Source organism: Leptidea sinapis, chromosome 43 (assembly GCF_905404315.1).
Source record: "Leptidea sinapis chromosome 43, ilLepSina1.1, whole genome shotgun sequence".
NCBI lineage: Eukaryota > Metazoa > Arthropoda > Insecta > Lepidoptera > Pieridae > Leptidea > Leptidea sinapis.
The window spans coordinates 1,065,681-1,086,937 of record NC_066307.1 but is presented as its reverse complement, the minus strand read 5'-3'; the positions used below and the strand labels follow the sequence as shown (position 1 = coordinate 1,086,937).

Below are 21,257 nucleotides of genomic sequence, written 5' to 3'. Positions count from 1 at the left end.
TTTGTTCTATTCTATAAAAAACTATTATCAGGAAATAAAAAATTGTTGCATTAGGACTGACAAAATCACTTCATCATCTCGACCAGACCAGCATAATAGGGCTTGATAACTTTTCTTTTACAAATTTCGTCTTTTAAGATTTTATTTGGCTGCTATCGAATTATTTGCACCGTCAGGATAGTAGTATAATATAACGAGCATGCAGATGTCACAGAATGTACAGAATTCCCAATTTCAAGCACCGCAATGGCAGCTTTTAATGCGCAGGTTGGGAACTACATAATATTTCCTGATACTGCTTACTTGCTCTGGAATCTCTCTCTTACAGAACTCTCTGAATAACTTGATCCTGATATTGTAGTATGCGTCTTCTAGCACATTGATTATGGTATATAGTATACAACATAATTACAAACGTGGTGTTTTGCAGTCCCAAAAAGTAAAGTATCTTTCCCAAACTATAAAACACACTTCTAAGACAAAATATTATGTTCTAGGAAGTCTAAAGGGTCTTCTTCAAATAATTCCTTTGTTTCAAGAGAGACCTGGCAGCGACTGGCTCTATATTTTACAAACAAATCTACTTAAATCATTGTTAATATCCCTTCATTATAGCTATTGGAAGTATCCTTATTGTCAACTTTGACCCAAGACCTAAATAACCGATTGATTTTCCTTGGAACACCTTAAACAATTTATATATTCAAAGTTATATTAGTTAAATATGAAAATAAATAAAAAATGTTCTACGAAAAGAAAATAATAATTTTTACCGGATGTAATAGCCATTGGTCTTCTTCCTGATCTGAATATTATAATTGAGGCAAAGATACCAGACACCAATCTCGATACTCCAAGCAAAATATTGCCTAAATTATAATCTACTGACGACTTGGAGTTCTGAAAATGACCGATGATATACATCGAACAAAGTTAATAGCATCATATTATTTTTAACATAAAACGTGTGAAATTTGTGTAATGGTAACGTGTAGCAACTGACTGAATTATTGGACAGTAAGAGCCGTCCAGAAATCGTACCTCCTTCTACTTTATAGACTGCTAAGTAAAGATTAATATTTTATTAATCTAAGCTACGTATACGACACTATGTCGTAGTATTAATCACTTATGGGCAAGAGTGACAAACAAATCCTGTTGATAAAACTAACTGAGAATAACAAAATTATGGGGAAGTCTCCATATCTATATATAAATATTATTTTGATTTAAAAAGGGAAGGTGTCCCTTGTGGATATTGAGGGGTATAAGTTGCGTGGGAAGCATGGGCGAAGGTAGATTTAATTTTTGTTCAAGTATTAAGTTTTTAATATGTATTGCGAACCATATAGTGAAATATTAGTTTAACGAACTTACTTCCAATATTTCAACAGCCCACATGATCACAACGGTAACTCCAGACATCTGAGTTATCAAAAGATAAATATTTATAATAATAAATGGCTTACACGCTGATTTGCTAAACAACGCCATTATCTGTTCCTTAAATGTAAGCCTAAAATATAAAAATTAATATAGATTTTAATCATTAGCTGCTAATTCTTATTTAGAAAAATAATTTTAATATTAAATTATATTACATCTATATATCTAAAACTTACTATCCGAGAAAAAGAACTTAGTTATACTTTACGAAGGACTTAAACTCCTCTTTCTGTGCAAGGATAATTCGCATACTATTTTAAACTCAAAGATTGCAAAAAATGTGTCTCTTTTATAGATTTATAATGAGAATGAAGGAAAGGCAAATTTGCAGACAAAAACTTGAGTTCTTGTGGCAGGGTATATCATGCTCGCTGAAGACATTGCTGGTGGTGGCGCCTTCGGAAAGGTCGTTATAATTATATTAGGTAAGCTGTCTAAATAAATACATTTATTTCATAGGATAGTAAAATAAATAAAAAAGACAGTACGATTTTCACCATGGTCGTTCGACAGGCGATCCTATGGTATAGGTACCTAACAGGTACCTAACCTAAAATAGGCGGCGGCTATCGAATGCAAGGGGAAGGCAGTTAGCCTGGATATAGCGAAGTATTTGATCGTATATGGCACAAGGCGCTTCTCTCAAAACTTCCATCATTTGGGCTTCCCGAGAGTTTATGCGAGTGGACCTCCAGCTTCCTCACTGAGCGCAGCATACAAGTCGTTGTCGATGGTTATTGTTCGAATCTGAAGTCAGTGAACGCTGGAGGGCCCCAAGGCTGAGTGCTATCTCCTACACTGTTTCTTCTGCGTAAAAATGATATGTTGTACACCCACAACATACATTGCTAGGCATCTGTCATCTGACAGCACTGGTGATGCAGTTTACACGGGCCATGCAGGTGTCTCTCAGGAAGTCGTCTACTAGAGAAACTTAAGTCTTCTATCGTGTCCTCTCTTGAGCAGGTTGCGGAATGAAGTAAATTGAACCTTGTCCAATTTAACCCCCAGAAGACTCAAGTTTGCGCGTTTACCACTAAAACAACCCCATTTGTCGTATCACCGCTCTAGGACAACACTTCCCTTAAAGCCTCGCCTACTATCGGAGTCCTGGGTCTCGAAATGTCGAGCGATTGTCAATTCCGCGTTCATATAGAGGGCAAAGCCAAATTGGCTTCGAAGAAGTTGGGTGCCATTAATTGAGCACGGCAATACTTCAAGCCGGCCCACATTCTAGCGCTCCACAAAGCGCAGGTCCAGCCACATATGGAGTATTGCTTTCATCTCTGGTCTGGTGCACCCCAGTATCAGCTCGATCCATTTGACCGCGTGTAACGCAAAGCAGCTCGAATAGTCGAGGACCCAGTGCTCTGTGAACGGCTGGATCACTTGGCGTTGCGTCGTCTCTTCATTGTGTTACTTCTACCGCAATCATGACGGGAAGTGTTCCGAAGAGCTGTTTCACCTGATTCCTGCCGCTGATTTCCACCTTCGCACGACATGCCACAAATTAGGATATTATCCCCACCATCTGGATGTGAGGCGGTCCTCCACAGGAGGATAAATTACATAAGGAGCTTTTGTGGATGGAGCTTCCTTGTGCGGTATTTCCGGGACGATACGACATGGGTACCTTCAAAAGCGCGTACACCTTCCTCAAAGGCCGGCAACGCTCTTGTGATTCCTCTGGTGTTGCAAGAGAATGTGGCCGACTATATATGTAGTTTTATGTATCATTTACTTTTTATTCATATATGTTATTCTTACGACTACTTTCAACTTACGACGCGTAAGTTAAATTGTTTAACTATTTTTTTTGTTTCATGCTTCATAATTTTTAGCATTAAATAAGAGCTTTAAAATAATGGCGTGACCTAGCTACTTAATCTCATTAAAGGTGAACCTTTTACGAAGTATTATTTATTCAAGTATCAGTAGTAACTTTTAACAATCAAAATGTAACAAACAAATTTTTACTAAATGAACAAATGATTTCTTATGCTTGAAATTTGAAACGTTATGCAATATAACGCAGTTGCACGATCAACTTACAAATAAAATACTGTAATGATTACTAACTTTCTAATATCATTATCCACTTTGAATTCTAACATATCGTCCATCTCAGCATCAATATTATGTTTTTTCGAGCGAAACTTTTTAAGAGCTTCTCCAGCCAGTTCTATTGACGACTTTTGCAATAAAAAATACGGACTTTCGGGTAAAAATATGTTACTCAATAGTAATATTACTGAATATGATCCATTTATATAACACACTGTTGGCCATTCGAAGAAGGAACCAAGGGATGCCTAGAAGTTTAAAAAATATAATTCAACGAAATTTTTACCAGGGTTTATTTTTACCAGTGCTCCCACTGTCCTAGCCGGCTTCGTCAGTCAGCAGTGCCTTTTTCTGACGTCAAGCAATAGTGTCCCAACATTATTATGGTTCGTTATGAAGGAAGACAAAAATTCTGAGCGGCACTACAATCGCGCTCGTCACCTTGAGACATAAGATGTGAAGTCTTATTTGCCCAGTAATTTCACTAGCTACGGCGCCCTTCAGACCTAAACACAACAATGTTTACACATTATTGCTTCTCGGCACAAATTGGCGCCGTTGGGGTACCCATAAAATCGCCGCCATCCTGTGCAAAAACGCCTCCCACTGGTGATTGATTGACAGACATTCAAATTGTCCAATTATTATAGAGCAATGTATTAATAATTAAATTAAGTTAGATGTGAGTGAGTTTGTGTGTGTTCGTCAATAAAATAACACGATAATATAATTCAATGGATACCTGAGTTATGATTCCAAGGGACATAGCGACGTTTGGGAATGACCCTATTACTCCACGCATATTTGGCAGCGATATTTCAGTCAAGTACACTCTTGGCACATTCATCATCATCCCAATACCAACTCCAGTTATTACTCTGCCTAAATAACTAACATTATCCACTCTACTTTTACATTGACGGCCTTACAGATAAACTTGCTGTAAAATTTTAACTGAGAATAAAACAAGAATATGCAAAATGCTTACTAATAGACATTTTGCTTTAGATTGGTTCATTCGGACGTATATGTATAACGTTTCCCGCGTTTATTTGCAAGGCTGCCTGAGATTCGGAAAACTTCAAAATTATCATTATGTTGACAGTATTGTCAGCGATATATTCAATATTTTACATATTCTTGGTTAATTCTCATGTATAACTTCATACCAAATTTATTTGTAATGCCGTCAGTCTATAATAAATTTGAAGCAAAAAGGGTAGTAGGCATAGAAAATGATAAATTCTTTACAATTAAGTACCAACCAACAAAAAGGTCTCATAATTAAGTAGACTACTAATATAGGCAATATTCGTAATGCAAACAATTCAGACAACCATCTGAGGTGAGCGGGCGCTCGGTACTGAATACTGATTGGTCAGGCTATGATCACAACATATCATAAATAATCGCTACTGGCTGTATTCTTAATGTGTTATCTAGAGGCATTCCTTCTTTATTAGGCGATTATTGGCTCCGAAGTTTTAACTAATTGTGTTTAATTTTCTTCTGCACTTTAAGATACAAGTTTTTAAATTATTGCCAATGAGAAAAGTCTTGCTAAATTCTATCTCCACTTTATGTTGTAATATATTTTATTTTACTATTCAGCACAGAATATCATTACATAAATATTATTATTTTTAATGAAGATTATTTAAGATATGGAGCTAGTAGACACGAGCAAAAGCTTTTGCCAAGTTTAACGAATACTAATAAATTATAATAGTAATGCTATATATACCATAGCCATTGTTACTGAGGCGTTGATAAAAAGTTCGAAGAAACAAACATATTATATGAACTATTACCACTACAAATTGGTTGTGAATTAGATATATTTCGTCATTTGTGTCACCTATCATCAAATGAACGATAGGTTTGCATATTGTCGGCTCAAATAATAAAAACTAATAATTTCAACAACTTGTTTAGATAAGCACTCAAGAAATTACCAATAATAATTTGTTTCGCAGACATGGCAAGTCCTGTGTAGTACCAACCAACACACAGCGGCACATGGCTCAAAATAAGCATAATACGACGACCAAACCTATCCATCAGATATCCACATGAAACTGAACCAACAGGAGAGACGAGTGTTAACACGCCAGCTGAAAGAATCATAAATTTGTTATAATAAAATTCATGTTCAGTTCAATAAGAGTCATGACTCTGCCTCGAAGGAAATACGATCGTAATGCGATCATAATAATATATAATATGCTTTGCCAAAAAACTAAAACAGACAGTTTTCATAGCTATATATTATGTAAATATAAAAAATATCTTGCAATACAAAACGCACCATCTAATACTGAATGATACTGAGTCCAACCCTAACCCTATATTTATTCAAATAAAAAAAAATATTGACTGCATTAATAAGTTTGGTTTATAAAATTGGCCAGTGAGAGAAATTGTTTTTTAATATTAAGAATAGATGAAGGGGTAGAGTTCTATAAAAAGGAGAGTTCTGACCGAGGTACTTACCAATCCATGAAGACTCTGATGTAGTTATAAATATTTCAGACCCTGGCGCATTCAGTTGTGGTATCGCTATAGCTGTAAATGCTAAAGCTAAGCCAACAGTGATCGATGAAAGATTCACCCAAATACCATATCCAAACTGTATCAAAGATGTAACTGATGTGAACTTAGGATCAGGGTATGTAGTCTCGAATTCGGACTGCATATTCAACACTTTCACCTCCTACGTTAAATGGTTTCTACCACACTCAAATTCTTCCAGTTTCATTATTTAGTTTCCATAGATCATTTAGTTTGATTCACTCCCCAGATGTACCATTAAAATGAATTGTTTGTTTTGTATTTCACCGTGGTTATTCTTGATAGTTCTCATGTCATCAGTAGAAACGTTGATATAATTTCTGTCAATATTTTTCAGAATAAGTATTCTAATGGGAAGAGCAAATAATGCCAGCGCCGCCCATAGATTCACAGTATGCACAACGTGAGCCTGGACATAAATGGAGTTATGCTCATACGAATGAACCGATACATTATACGATTAATGCTCTGTGAACGGCTTGATCTTTTGACAGCACTTTGTACAGATACATAAGAACCTTAACCTTAGAAGGGCATGCAGTCGTACTTTGTACACCAAAACTCATACAAAAGACTAATGCATGGGTGTCGGTTGAAAAGAAGTTCTTTTTCTAGTATTCTAGAAAAGGAACTTCGTTCTATATGATCATTGATAAACGTATACTATTATGGATTAACAAATACAAAATATAAATCAATGACCAGCGTCTGAGGGCAATTAAATGAAACGCAGAAAATATAACTTATGAATTGAAGGAATGGTAGGAGATATCGTAATTTAAAAAAATAAGAGATTCGTAATATAAAATTTTAGATTAAAAATACATTATTCACCATTTTCGGACAGATTATTTAAGATTAATTTCCATATGGCCTTCACTTTTATTAGATCTTGTTTATTTGTTCCAAAATGTACGTACCTCTTCCCGTTATGGAAATTTCCAAATTAAATTGATGTGATTGATATTTCACTAAAAATTATTTTGGACATTGGATCTTGCATGGTCTCAAGCCTCTTTACAGATACGGTTTGGTAGTTTGGGTACTCGTAAAGTTTCGGCTTACCAGCCATTCTATCTTCAGTTCAAAGTACGCAGCCTTTGGTTATTGGAATTGTAAATCATGTACTTACCAGGTAACTGAGAGATTGCGTATTTGAACGAAGATAACAATGATTGACTAAATATTGCAAATTTTCCAGACGATTTAAAGTGTCAAAAAGCATGGGACGCACTTCTTTGTAAGTCAGCCTTTGATGATCTTTTGATCACATGTACTGACAGAACAGAGCGTGCTCGTCTTTTGGCCGTGACACAAAATGAGTCGGGCTTTTGGTTACAAGCCTTGCCTTCTGCGCCGATTGGAACACTACTTGACAATTGATGTGGCGTTCATGTAGATGCCCTTGGGCTATCCTGCCTAAAATCGGCAGGCTGTATCAGTCGTCACGCCAGCATTAATGAAGCTATCCGCAGGGCATTCGCCTCTCTTAACAGATGTTTTAGAGCGAAATGGTACTACCCGCCGTGATGTCCCAAGCGTCCTGATGGAATAACCCTGATGGCTTGGGCATGGGGAAGGGCGCTGGTGTGGGACGCTACTTGCGTAGACTTCTTCTTCTTCTCCTTCTCATATCCAAGTTACGTCAGTTGGTCACTTTCCCTTACGCCGCGGCCGTACGTTCTTCTATGATGTGTTAACACAGATCATATTGTCACTGTTACAGGCTTACGCTTAATATCAGGTGGTAGGTACATCTGATCGAACCGTTACCAATGTCTAACTGTTATCTGTAATACGAGTATACAGAAAATGCTTAGATAATTTATATTTCTAGATAAACTGTGATAGCAGTGACCATGTCGAAAAAAATCGCGGCCAACTATTAACCTCTATTTTAAGCAACGCACGCACACTATAAGAAAGCGCCTAACATCTTGACGACCCATATAGCCCAGTCGTTAGTGACCCTGCCGACTGAGCTAGAGGTCACGGGTTCACATCCCAGTACGTGCAAACATTTATATGATGAGTATGGATGTTTGTTTCCGAGTCATGACTGGGTCATCCATGGATGTTTATAAGTATTTATGTGAGTTAAGTTATATATTAAATATGTCGTTGTCTTGTACTATACAGGCTACGCCTAGTTTCTAAGGAGAAATGTAATATTTAGTCATAATATAAGGGTATATTTCCCACTTTTATGCCCACTGTTCAATATTCTTCGAGTCACCCCATGATAATAATAAAAAGTCCCATGTTCATACTAATTTTTTAATAAGAGAAGGTGGGTACAAATGTGGGTAGGTGTGCTTGTTGTTTGAGAACTTTGCTTTGAACAATGGCTTTTCTTTTGCCCATTTTGTCGATGATTTGATGTTGTCTTCAAAGGCAGAAAGTATTTGAAGCAATGTTGCTCGTGATATCTTGTCAAATTCTACTCCATCGACGTGCTTTATGATATTTTCTAAAAAAACACAATTATTAGAGAAATCGAATGTATTTTGATATTTTCTATTATCATTTTTTTTCTAATTTTAATAATTATAAAATTAATTAAAATCAGAACGCAGCAACTTAAATATCAAATGCACCTCATCGGACGTTTACACAGCAAATGTGATATAAAATGTATAAATCCAGATTTTCAGCTGTAAATTTGTCAAGTTTCATCACAATCTGTCTGAATTTTTCACCATAAAACTATAGAATTCAAGAAACATTCATATTGTGTAAGTAGTCGTACACTTATTGTTTGGAATATATACCAACCACTGACCTGTATAAATACCACTGAATAGGCTGTTACATGTCTTTGACAGCAATTTTTTGTACCTATTTGAAGCGCCACTCGCGAGCGTCTAGAGAACTAATTTTGATGTAAGTAAGCAAATGGCTGCGAAGGAACGTACAATACTCTGAAGTATTTTTGTATTTTGAATTAATTTCGTTTATTTTCCGTGTTATATATACTTCAAGAATAAACGTAATAAAGTACACAATTATTTTTGTAAATAGTTTCCACCATCTATCGATGTTTGCTGAGGTTGTCATCACTAGTTTTAGTACCGCAGACTCTCGCTACATGGCTAACAGCGCCAAAATGGCGATTATCAAACAGGCACAAAAGCACTTTGACAGCTGCCAGTCCAGTAGTTTATAGTAGAGATCAGTGATACCCAGTTAATAGATAATATTGCCACACGCGCACACATTGCGCGCCACAGAATCATTGTATATCTGCCAGAAATTGTTTTAGAATGTGACAAATAAAACAAAACTTACCAACTGAGCATTCATAATTAGAGGGAATGGCGAATTGCGAAGGTGATCACTAAGCACGTACGTCCCTGATACTTGCTTGATATTTTTTACCACTGTGAATTTTTATATTAACCACAAACATACAATATAACGCTAGCCTATGGCCACAGAACAGTTAAAAAGATAACCAGTTCTGGGGAATAGACGAACAAAGCGTGAACGAAGAACATCTTTAACGGAGATACAGCAAGATAAAGACAGGTAGGCGAATTAATTGTTCTTATAATCGATTGTCTTTAACCAGTCGTAAACAGTCAGCCACGCATAACAGAGCTCCTTAGTATTTTGTATAAGCTCTAGTTAACGCGCACATAGACTAATCAAAAGTGTGGGAGAGGGAGGCTCCTTTGCTCAGGATGCCGGCTAGATTATGGGTACCTCCAACGGCGCCTATTTCTGCCTTGAAGTAGTAATGTATAAACATTACTGTGTTTCGGTCTGAAGGGCGCCGTAGCTAGTGAAATTACTGGACAAATGAGACTTAACATCTTACGTCTCAAAGCGACGAGCGCAATTGTAGTGCCGCTCAAAATTTTTAGGTTTTTCAAGAATCCTGAGCGGCATAGGATTGTAATGGTGTACTCATGGTATCAATTACCATCAGCTGAACGTGCTGCTCGTCTCGTCCCTTATTTTCATTAAAAAAAAAGTCCAGGTTGTCTAAGCACAGCAGTATATTGTTAGTCCATAATATTAACATACCATCGTTTTTTATCAACTTGCTCATGTCATCGCTGCGTACATCACTCGTTGTACAAATTATGTAGAAAATGAAAACTAGCGTTTGTTTCATCGAAAGCTATGTTCGATACTGTGACAAAACAATTTGCTTTTTGCTTTTCTCTTCTTTGTTAGCACAATGGGCCATAAAATTAATTTTTGTTCTCTTTACAAATTGATTAAATGGCTAATAGGTATGAACAAAATTATGAAAAATAGACACAACTCTAACCTTCAACTCGGTTTTGTGTGTTTTGTGTGAGTTTGAGTGTTGCACCTAAGCTGTTTTCATACTACTCCTAAATACTCTTTTTCTGAAGGTACCCATATCATATCGTCTCGGAAACACCGCCCAAGGAGGCTTATTCCACAGCATTGTAGTACGTGGAAGAAAGCTCCTTGAAAACCGGGTTGTGAAAGACCGCCACACATCCGGATGGTGGGGATGATATCCTTATTTGCGGCGTGTCGTCCGAAGGTGGAATTCGGCGGCAGGAATCAGGTGAAACAGCTCTTCGGAACACTCCCCGTGATAAATCCGGTAGAAAACACACAATGAAACGACGTCTCTACGCAACGCCAGGTGATCCAGCCGTTCACAGAGCACTGGGTCCTCGACAATTCGAGCTGCTCTGCATCGCACGCGGTCAAATGGATCGAATAAGTTATCATAATTAATATATTGTTATAAGGCATATTACAGTTTAAGACTTCATTAATAATAAGGCTGTTTGTCAGAATAGATTACTGATAATCAATTAAATTGATTCTTATAGTCTGTGTTATTTTGCAAGCCAAAAAAATTTTTACTCGCTGAGTTACTTGTGGCTTTGGAAATAAGACCCCAAGGTTTTATTTTGCTGCTTTTGTCAGATCTTTTGGTTCTCTCATACAAGCAATTGACACACACTTTTTACACAACTTATCTTGCCCCAAGTTAAGCATATATAGTCTGTGTTATGGGTTACAAGACAATGATATATTCAATAGAATATACTTACTTAAACATACATATATTCATATAAACATACATAAATACATTTAAACATCCATGACTCGGAAACAAGTATCTATATTCACCATATAAATGCTTGCACCTACCGGGATTCGAACCCGGGATTAATTCGATCGAAGCAATTAGGATTTAAATTGGTTTACATTCCTACCATCGGCATCTTAAATAAAAAATAGAATATTAATTTCATTTTTTATTAATTATCTTTGTTTTTATTGTATCACAGCTTTTTTAATATTCAAATATTTCTTTATCAAAATTATAACAGCAGTATTATTTTCTAAATCACAAAGCATTAACTATCTAATAAAATATTACGCATATAGGATCTATAAATTTTCTATTACTACATTAAAATAAATATTATTAAGTTTATATGAAAACATGGCACTGAATACATTATTTAGGTCCTGATTTCATCATATCGCTAATATGTAAACTCTAACGGCCTGACAATTACTAAAATTTGTATAAAGTTATACTATGGAATAAACCAAATGTTTTCAAAATTTGCTTACGGTTGGTTTATTCGGACGTATAACGTTTCCCGCGTTTATTTGCAAGACTGCTTAACATTCAGAAAACTTCAGAAGTATTGATAGTGTTTCCAGCGATATAGCCAAAATTTTGCATAGTCTTGGTTTATTATAAGGTATAACTTTATACCACGTTTATTTAAAAGGTACATTACATTCATAAACATTATACTTGTTGATGAAATACTGTGGGATAAGGTTGTATCGATCTAGGAACATCCCTAAATAATTTTCTTTCATATTAATAAATACATAGGCTTTTATTATTATTTTTTTTTATGATAAAAAGTGACGATAGTATTTTCCTTGATTAGTGTAATCTTAAAGGATTAAAATAGTTGTAATTTTAACTCTGTTTTTACATTAGATTTTTGCGTAAAAGTTACATTTTAAATAATCTCTAAATCTAAATTAAACCCAATACTACACATACTAAAAAGAGGACACTCAGTTAATTTTGCCAAAAACCATCTGTCTACAGCAAATAGCACTAATTTCAACTCCAGTCCCCCTGAAAACGACATCTGGAAAGGTCTTTACGCAAAAATCTAATGCAAAAAACAGTTACAATTACTTTAAAAGTGTTTTATTTAAAAAGTGAAGAGTTAAGCAAGACTGCCACCTGATGATAAAGATAGGCCCTGACCATTACAATGTAATTACATTACAAGAAGTTCTGAGCGACTCTGACGATAGGGTTCGTGACCTGGAGACGTCAGATATTAAGTCTGACATCTATAGAGCGTACTTATAATTTGCTCAGACTTTACTTACGTATAACATAGCTGAGTTTGATAAAATGCGAATTTGACTTTTGTATTGTGCCGTCTTAGCTTAAGCACAGAATAATTTCAACTGTCAAATGAATATAAAAATAGGCTACGTTTTACGTAAGTAAATTCTGAGCAAAGTCTGAGTACGCTCTGTATATTTCAGCCTTAGTCTCAGATTTGACAAAATCAGGACGGACGGACATAAATAATAATACTTTATTGATAATTCTCAGCTCACTTTACATTATTACGAATAAGTTACTAGCAAAATTAGCTCATTCTGATACTAATTCTTACCATACAGATGATGTTAGATCTATCCTTCACAATCAATTCATGCTACGGACGCTGAGTACAAAGAAATTCGTACACTGTCACATTTGGGTGAAAGTGTGAGTGGGATAGAATGATAATTAGAGTATTTAAGCGACAAGGACAGGTAATAAAGGTCGTTTTCCGAAATCTCTCTCTGCTCCACGATTGGAACATATAAGTAGTTGAATAAACATTTGCTAGGATACATTCAGTTTGAAGTTCAATTTGTACTCAGCGTTAAATCATATAGATTATATTTTTTTTTAACATTGTTAAGAAAGTATATGTAACGGCTCAACTATAAATCGGTACTTACAAAGATAATATAGGTATATACCTATATTATCTTTAATTATATAATTGCACTACTGAATTAGCAAACATTATGAAAATAGGTCTGTTATCTGTTTACGAGCTTATCAAGTTGCCTTCGTCTGTCTTATAGCATAAGCATATGGTCCGGTCTTATACTCGGTACAGTCTGGGTGGTAATAATATTAATTGTATTTGTGCGATATACCATTCAAAATGGTCTACTACCGGACCGCCTCAGATGGTCTGACCAAATTTGACCATGTGTTTAGGCTATTACGGAGAGACAAACAATACATAAACATTTCATCTTGAGACGATTTGGTCAAGTTTTATTTGGATTTAAATTCTAACATTTTATTTTGCTGAATGATTAACGTTTTATTGAAACTATTATTTAACTAAATAATCTCTGTACATAAACGAACTACTTACAAAATAAACAACAATTGTTTTGTGACTATATGAATATTATTCTGTTTAGGTTGATTACGTTGAAAATATCCCTTTATACGACTTTCTGTTAAGGATATCTACAAGGTAAATTGAATTGAAATGGTATCGGGCCGGCAATTCAATATGAATTTATTGATATGTATTAATTAAACATCTGACTAAATTGAGCTTTAAAATTTCTGGTTGAATTGAAACTAGTTTGAAAGTATACTCAGTAAGAACTTAGGCTCAAGAAAACATAACGACGAACTATAATTTCTGAAGTTAGAAAATTTAATATCAACCGAGCTTATAGCTCACCTTTTAGAAGTCCATCCCCGCCGGGACTTTTCCAGGATCACAGGGTTATTCAGATGGTAGGATAGAATTATATTTAAGCTTCAGTAGTGTAGTTCGATGGTGAGGAAACAGCTTATAAGATTGCTTGCATAAAGCTGTATTAAATTTGCATACTTTTATCCACAACAATCTATATGTCCTTTAGGATGTCTCCATTAAAAATCTCATCACAGCTAAAATATAAATTAAATTTTTACCAGCGTCCATCCGGGACCACATCGGCGCAGGTTCCTTTTACAATCAGCCCTTTGAAGCGAGTTTAATTAAAAACTTCAGCTATTTTAAATATTGCGTGGTATTCTAACTTCATTTAATATCTATCAAGCAGTCTATAATTAAAAATTAACACGGCTTAACAACGAATAGATCGTTTTTAAATTCTAAGGTTCAGTGTTATGTTTCCCGTGTCGCTCCTTTTCTCATGTAGACGCTTAGTAACCTCTCGGTCATATTTAAATCTCTACGCAACTTCCGTTTGTACGTTCTTCTTAGACAGAGATTTAATTCTACCACAGAAGTAGTCTTCTATCTCTTGAAGTGTTCGGCCCTTGGTTTCCGGTAAAAATATGTAAAAGAACACAGTACCTGCAAAACAAAATTATGTTTAAATTTAAGATTCCTAACGGTCTTTTGGTCGTAGGCTAGTATTTTAGCCACACAATTAATGAAGTTCGTTAAAATTATTGAAATGTTCATTTTTTTATATCTTGTGTACGGATACTTAAACGAAAATTTTATTCTAAAGACAATTTGACGCCTATCAGAAATGCTTAGCAAATGTTCTGTAATCGCTATAGGTGTGATTGTTCTGTAATAATGTAATAACATGTCGCGCACGAGTTAACATTTTAATTTAGTTTATTTAATACCTGTGGTATCACCAACGGATGCCAGCCAAAAAAAAATTATAATGCAGGTGGGTGTGAAAGGATGGTACTGCGTTCTAAAGAAAAATAACTTAAATAAATTCTTCAAACAATATGAATTGCATTATATTAACCGACCCGGTCTAATCGTAAATCTAAATCATCCAGAAATATCAACTCAAACAATTTTTTTTTTTTAAATCTGTAAAGGTAACTGTTTGGAGGGAGGTGAAAATTATTATACATAATATTGCATATTATCATGTTAGAAACGATTTTGCTTTCCATAGAACACTTTTCGGTTCGCATGAGCAAGATTTAATTGCTTAATTTAGTATATAGAATATTTTATTGAGAGTAACTTTTTATGGATCTGATCAAAAACTCGATAATTCTATATGAAGAAGTAAATTTAGTAAAATTATATATATTATAATATCTTTAAAAAAAATAAAAATTATAGATATTTACCAGCTAATGACATGGCACCATAAAGTCCGAAAGTGCCGTAGTCGTTCAGTGAGTGCTTGAGATAGGGGAAGGTCTTGACCACAGAGAATATGGACAGGTGAGCTGCACAGGTGGTCAAACCACCCACTATACCTCGCACCTGCACAAGCAAATTAAGATAATAATAATAATAAGGTATGCCTTATTATTATTATATTCATTAAAATTAATAAGGCATTTTTCACATGGTGAAGATAGTACTTGATAGAAGATAGTTTTTTTTAAGACAATAAGGGATGAGACGAGCAGGACGTTCTGCTGATGGCAATAGATACGTCCTGCCCATTACAATGCAGTGCCGCTCAGGATTCCTGAAAAATTCAAAAAAACTTAGCGGCAATACAATTGTACTCGTTACCTTGAGACATGATGAATAACGATGTTAAGTCTCATTTGGCGAGTACGTTCACTAGCTACTGATACTTTCAGACCGAAACACAATAAACATTACTGCTTTACGGCAGAAAAAGGCGCCGTTGTGGAACCCATAATCTAGCCGGCATCCTGTGCAAAGGAACCTCCCACTGTTAAATAATAAATAGTATAGATAGTATAGCTTTTTTATGCGAGAAAATGACGAGGCGAACACCGTTGAGCTGACGGTAAGTGATATGACTACGCTTTACAATGCAGTGCCGCTCCGGATCATTGATTAGACTCCAAGTACTTTGTGTTATCAGATGTGTCTCGTTAGCCCAGTAACACTAGCTCAGACATCCTTCAGACCGAAATACAATAATTCTTGGACATAACTGCTTCACGGCAGAAAAAGGCGCTGTGGTGCCAACGGGCATACTGTCCTAAGAACCCTACCATCTGTAAAATAACTGTATACCGTACATGCACTATTGCGAGGTATATGGGAGAGCTCAGGGTTATGCTCCAATTATAATAAAATTTTGGTTAACTTCCCATGCAGGATATTCAGATAAATATGCAAAGCATTCCTTCAGAAATAGCGTGAACCTACCCTCATCAGGTCTGGAATGTTTTTGCCTCATGTTCATGAATATTTTGCCTTTGCCAGTATTTTTACGAGTATGATACACAAGGACAAACTAACATACAATCTCTCCGTATATTGTACATTTTCTTTTACTGTTATTTTCTTTTGCTTCTCAATAAACATTAACAATATAATACTTTTAGTACTATATGTTCTGTATCTAGTTTATGATACTTCTCCTCGCTCAATGAATAAACAATCCCCAATACTTGCCCTACGGCTTGATAAAAACTCCATGAGAATTTGAAGGCCCTAAAACAATCCGTACGATTGGCATTGAAGAATTTTCCCATGGAAAGAGTGCGTGCTTTTATTGATAACTTGCCTCAACGTGCAGCCAATAAGATTTTTATATTTTTAATTGTTGAATTTATGGCCCGACTAAGTATTTAGCTTGATACTGTATACCAATATTAAAAATCGTTGGATTAAATAGTCTAGTAAGTATGATTACCAGAATAAAACTTGAGACTAGCCCACATCAATAACAAAACACTGGAAGAATACTGAACCTGAGTTGGATAGACTTCTCCGATCATGATCCAGGGCACGATGAGGTAGCCCAAGGTACAGAATATCATGAACAGGTATATACTGGCGACAGGTATCCAGGAATACTGGGGCGGCAGGTTGTTAGCTTTCCAATACTGCACGTAATAGAGGTACGTCGCTAGTACTACCATGGTGGAACCGCAACCAAGAGCTGGAAAGAACAAAATATAAATATAATAATAATATTGACACACTCTTACACAAATTATCTTGCCCCAAACAAGGCATAGCCTGTACAATGGGTGCAACACAACGATATATTTAATACAAGATACTTACTTAAACATACATAAATACATATAAACATCCATGTCTCGGAAACAAATATAAATATTCATCAAATAAATAATTGTACCTACCGGGATTCGAACCCTCTAGCTTATATAAAAGGAAATCCCTTTTTCTGGATATTTAACGGTATCATCCATTAACTGTGGAACTTTGTTTTCCGAGAGATTTCTCTCATTATCAGTTTTTTTTTTTGATATTGTCTGCTAGGTACCGGAGTAAAACCTTTGCACGGGATTGCGGTTAGACTGTACCACACTGGTGCCTCTTTCAGCTGGGTGTTGCCAAGCAGTAGTGTGTATGGTCGATAAGTATTTTAGGTTTAAAGAAGGATTAACTAGCGAAATCTGATGACATCACTAGTGAGGCTCTACTACTGAAACTCAACATCATCGCCTTGTTCCAATTCGCCTTATTAAACTTATAAACATTTTTTTCCCAAACAACATACATGTTTTAATCTTTACAAATTAATGCTACTTTAAGTAAATCATGATTATGTTAATCATACGTCAATTAAATGAAAACACTTATAATGGAGATTATAAGTTAGGTACTATCACGAATAGACATATACTTGTAAACATGTTAACTTATAAAAAAAAATATACATAAATTTAAAACACATATAAGAAGTAAAATTATATCGTACATGTTTTAACGTAAAATATTCTATGTTGCTGGGTTTTCATTATACTTTGAGCAGTATGTGTCCCTCGGGATGAAAATGAAATATTATAAATGTCAATCTTAGCGGAGAATCACGTGCCAGGATAAGACCAAGCCCTAGATAGCTCCCTGGAATCAGGCACCTAAATGAACAAATACCCCATGTAATTTAATTATGTTAGGTTCGTAGCAAATGGAGGTTTTTAATGAAAGTTTGCATGTATTTATTTGGGTCTTTGCAAAACTAGAATTCAAAAGTTTCAAGGATTTTGTAGTGTTTGTGGCTCATTGTTATTACAAAGCTTTATTTTTGAAAATCCATAAGAATGAACAATACAATTATTTTAATACAGTTTAAATAACAGAGAAGGATCCCATGTCGGTATAACTTCGTTCATCCTATTCTATTTCTCCCTATTCGCCGCTTTTCCCGTCCAGTGGTTTCCAGCGACTGTTTCCCCATCGTTTTTCTGGTTTTCTGTGGCTTATGTGTTACATTAATCGATACATCTTTAATAAGTGTAAATGGCGTGCGATCGTACGTTTAAAGTAAAACTAAACCAATAAATTATATGAGAAATTGCAAAAGTTATTTCAGAATTTTTTAAATATACAGTAGTGGTCGTACAATTAGAGACACTACCAACGGTCCTTTTTGTTTTTTTTTTATGGAATAGGAGGACAAACGAGCGTACGGGTCACGTGTTTTGAAGTGATCACCGCCGCCCACAATCTCTTGCAACACCAGAGGAATCACGCCGGCCTTTAAGGAAGGTGTACGCGTTTTTTTGAAGGTACCCATGTCGTATCGTCCCGGAAACACCGCACAAGCAAGTTCATTCCTTGACATTATGTTAGGATACTTCACCGCATTTTTATTATACTTTTATTTTGAAATTAAACAATAAATAGAACAATATGTTTAACGATTTATCATTTATTAGAAAAACAATATAAGTCCCATAACACAAGTGCAGTTTGAATATTATATTACGGACACACATTCAAATCAATTTTAAGGTATGAAATGGTCAATTGTTATTTAGGAAATTGCGACTATCCACAGCCTACCAATAGTTATAATTATTATTTAGTGGTACATCCCTTATTTTCAATAACAGCACTGCAACAACGTGGCATTGCTTCGTTAAGAATTATCTGTCTGTTCTTAAAGCGGAGTATTATTGGTATCATTACGTTTGACTAAAAATAAAGTTTAATTTATTTATTTGTTTATGGTGTATGTGGATGATGCAGCTACTGTACTCAATAACTTTTGTATTAATTTACATTTACTTTTTTGACTTACTCGTGTAAGACATTGACTATTTGACGTTTGAGTATGTTTGTTGCATCATTTTACATTTTACATATAATATTGTAATTGAAATGATTTGTAAATTGATGTAAATGTAAATCTTGATATAAAAGAGTGGCAATGAGTTTCTTGCTACTTCTTCTCATTAGCTCAACCCTTTACGAAGTAGCGGTAGATTCAAAAAGATAAATATATTTTTTTTTGATATTCATAAGTGTCATTTCCGTGACCTACGTGAATAAACTGATTTTGATTTGATTTAATACACACCTGAGACGAAGGTGAGAGGACGCCTTCCACATCGCCGACAAAGTACACAACCAACCACGGTGAATATTACACGCAGGACCCCCATTGATATTGTTAAGAAATACTTATCCAACGATGCACCGGACGCCTGAAAATATATACATGTGTTAGAAGACTCCGCTCTCCCATAGCTTATTAATATTTATTACATTATTTACAGACAATCAAACTCTAACTACTAAGAAGTAGTATACTATATAAAAAGTATGTATAGTAAGAAATAAGGTGTGTGCATCGGGTGTGTTGTGAGTGATAAGTAAGGTGTGAGAGATATTATATTCAATTTATAAATATGTACTAAAAAACATTCCTGTTTTCTTGAGTGATAACAATATACCAACACTCAAACGTCAAGTAGACAAACTTACACGAGTATAAAACGTCTGATAATTTAACTGAACTCGAACAAGCTCCTTACCTCAAAAACTTCAACGGCATAAAAAGTGATGGTATTAACTCCACACCATTGGTAGATGAAGAAGTAGAGCGCTAAAATACTGAACGGTTTTAATGTGGACGGAGATATCAAGGCCTTAAATATTTCTCGGGGCGACTTCAATCTGTAAAATAAAAAGTGTCAAGAGATGCGTTGCTGGTCTTTAAGTATGCTCTTTTCTTGAAGGTCCCTAAGTAGTATTATAATTAACAGCAATCTGACCATTGAATCGAATTCTGTTCACAATTTCGGAACCTTAAATATTTTTCGCGAAACCTTAAATTTTAAAGTATACAAAAATGTGAATATTCTGTCAGAACGAAAACTTTTTTTAATTATAGAAAGACGTTTCAATATAATTTTTATGAATGATGATTTTTACTGTACAACCATCCGCTCATAGACGCATGCAATACCAGAGGTCAGGATATGCGTTGCCGGCCTTTGAAGTGGGAGTAAGCTCTAGGCTTGAGGGTCTCTGAATTGTATTGGGAATAGAGAATTGTATAGGGAATGCAGATATTTCACAAATTGGTTGAAACTTGCTTAAGAAAAGCCATGCATCAATGTAATAAGTGAGAATTTCGCATTTTGCTGATTCCTGAACAATTCCTCCAAAAACTCCCCGTGATATATGCGGTAGACGATTCACATTCTCACACATGACAGACATTCACTTTGCCACAATCCTGACATATTGGAATATACACAAAGGCTAATATTTCATGGATTTACCACGAAATTCCATCTTCGCATAACATACTTGTATATCACGCCCACCACCTGGATGTCTACAGTTTGTAAGCAGTAAGTACGGTCTTAGCAAAATATAAACTTAAGAAAAAATCGAACTAAAAGTAATTTTCAGAACGATACGACATACACATTCTTTTAACATTGGCAACGCTTCTGTGATTCTTCTGGTGTGGAGAAGGTGACGCTTACACTCCTATGTCTTCTCCCATGAAAGAAATCGAAGCTTCCTTATTCTTAGTTAACTTGATCTAGACATTAACATCCCGGTTCTAATCGTGGAATGTATTACCCTACTTCTAACTCCCCCAATACTACCAACCACATTTTATTAAATCAATAAACATTTATGCATAGACTATACATGTACCATAAAAAATAAAATAATCATACCAAGTATCTCGAGAGCTAAAATACCATACAATTGTCTTCAAAGGGTAACAAACTTTATCAATACGAGTCACAAAGGAACATAATAATATAACAACATAAGTCGATAATATTGTCACTCGTCTTAATAACGATACAATTATGTATAACTTGACATATTACGACACAGCCTCGCATAGTTATTAGAGTCTAATCGGAAAACAGAAACCATAACAGCGGAGTATTGAAAAACATGTAGAAATAAATTAGCAAGACACGAGACATTATGCCAAAGGTGCTAATATTA

The 21,257-nt window shown here is 35.1% G+C and overlaps 1 protein-coding gene across 2 annotated transcripts in view; it reads right to left on the bottom strand.

Moving 5' to 3' along the window:
* Positions 1-11,323: 11,323 nt before the first annotated feature.
* The window catches only part of LOC126977057 (facilitated trehalose transporter Tret1-like), a 49,834-nt gene continuing 39,900 nt past the window's right edge, over positions 11,324-21,257 (bottom strand). For both annotated transcript variants that reach the window (XM_050825734.1, XM_050825733.1), the window contains 5 exons: positions 19,811-19,952; positions 19,354-19,480; positions 16,769-16,959; positions 15,212-15,350; positions 11,324-14,459 (listed from right to left, as the gene is read on the bottom strand). In XM_050825734.1, the coding sequence (XP_050681691.1) occupies positions 14,335-14,459; positions 15,212-15,350; positions 16,769-16,959; positions 19,354-19,480; positions 19,811-19,952 (724 nt within the window). In that variant the 3' untranslated portion in view covers positions 11,324-14,334. The remainder of the gene's footprint in view (positions 14,460-15,211; positions 15,351-16,768; positions 16,960-19,353; positions 19,481-19,810; positions 19,953-21,257) is intronic.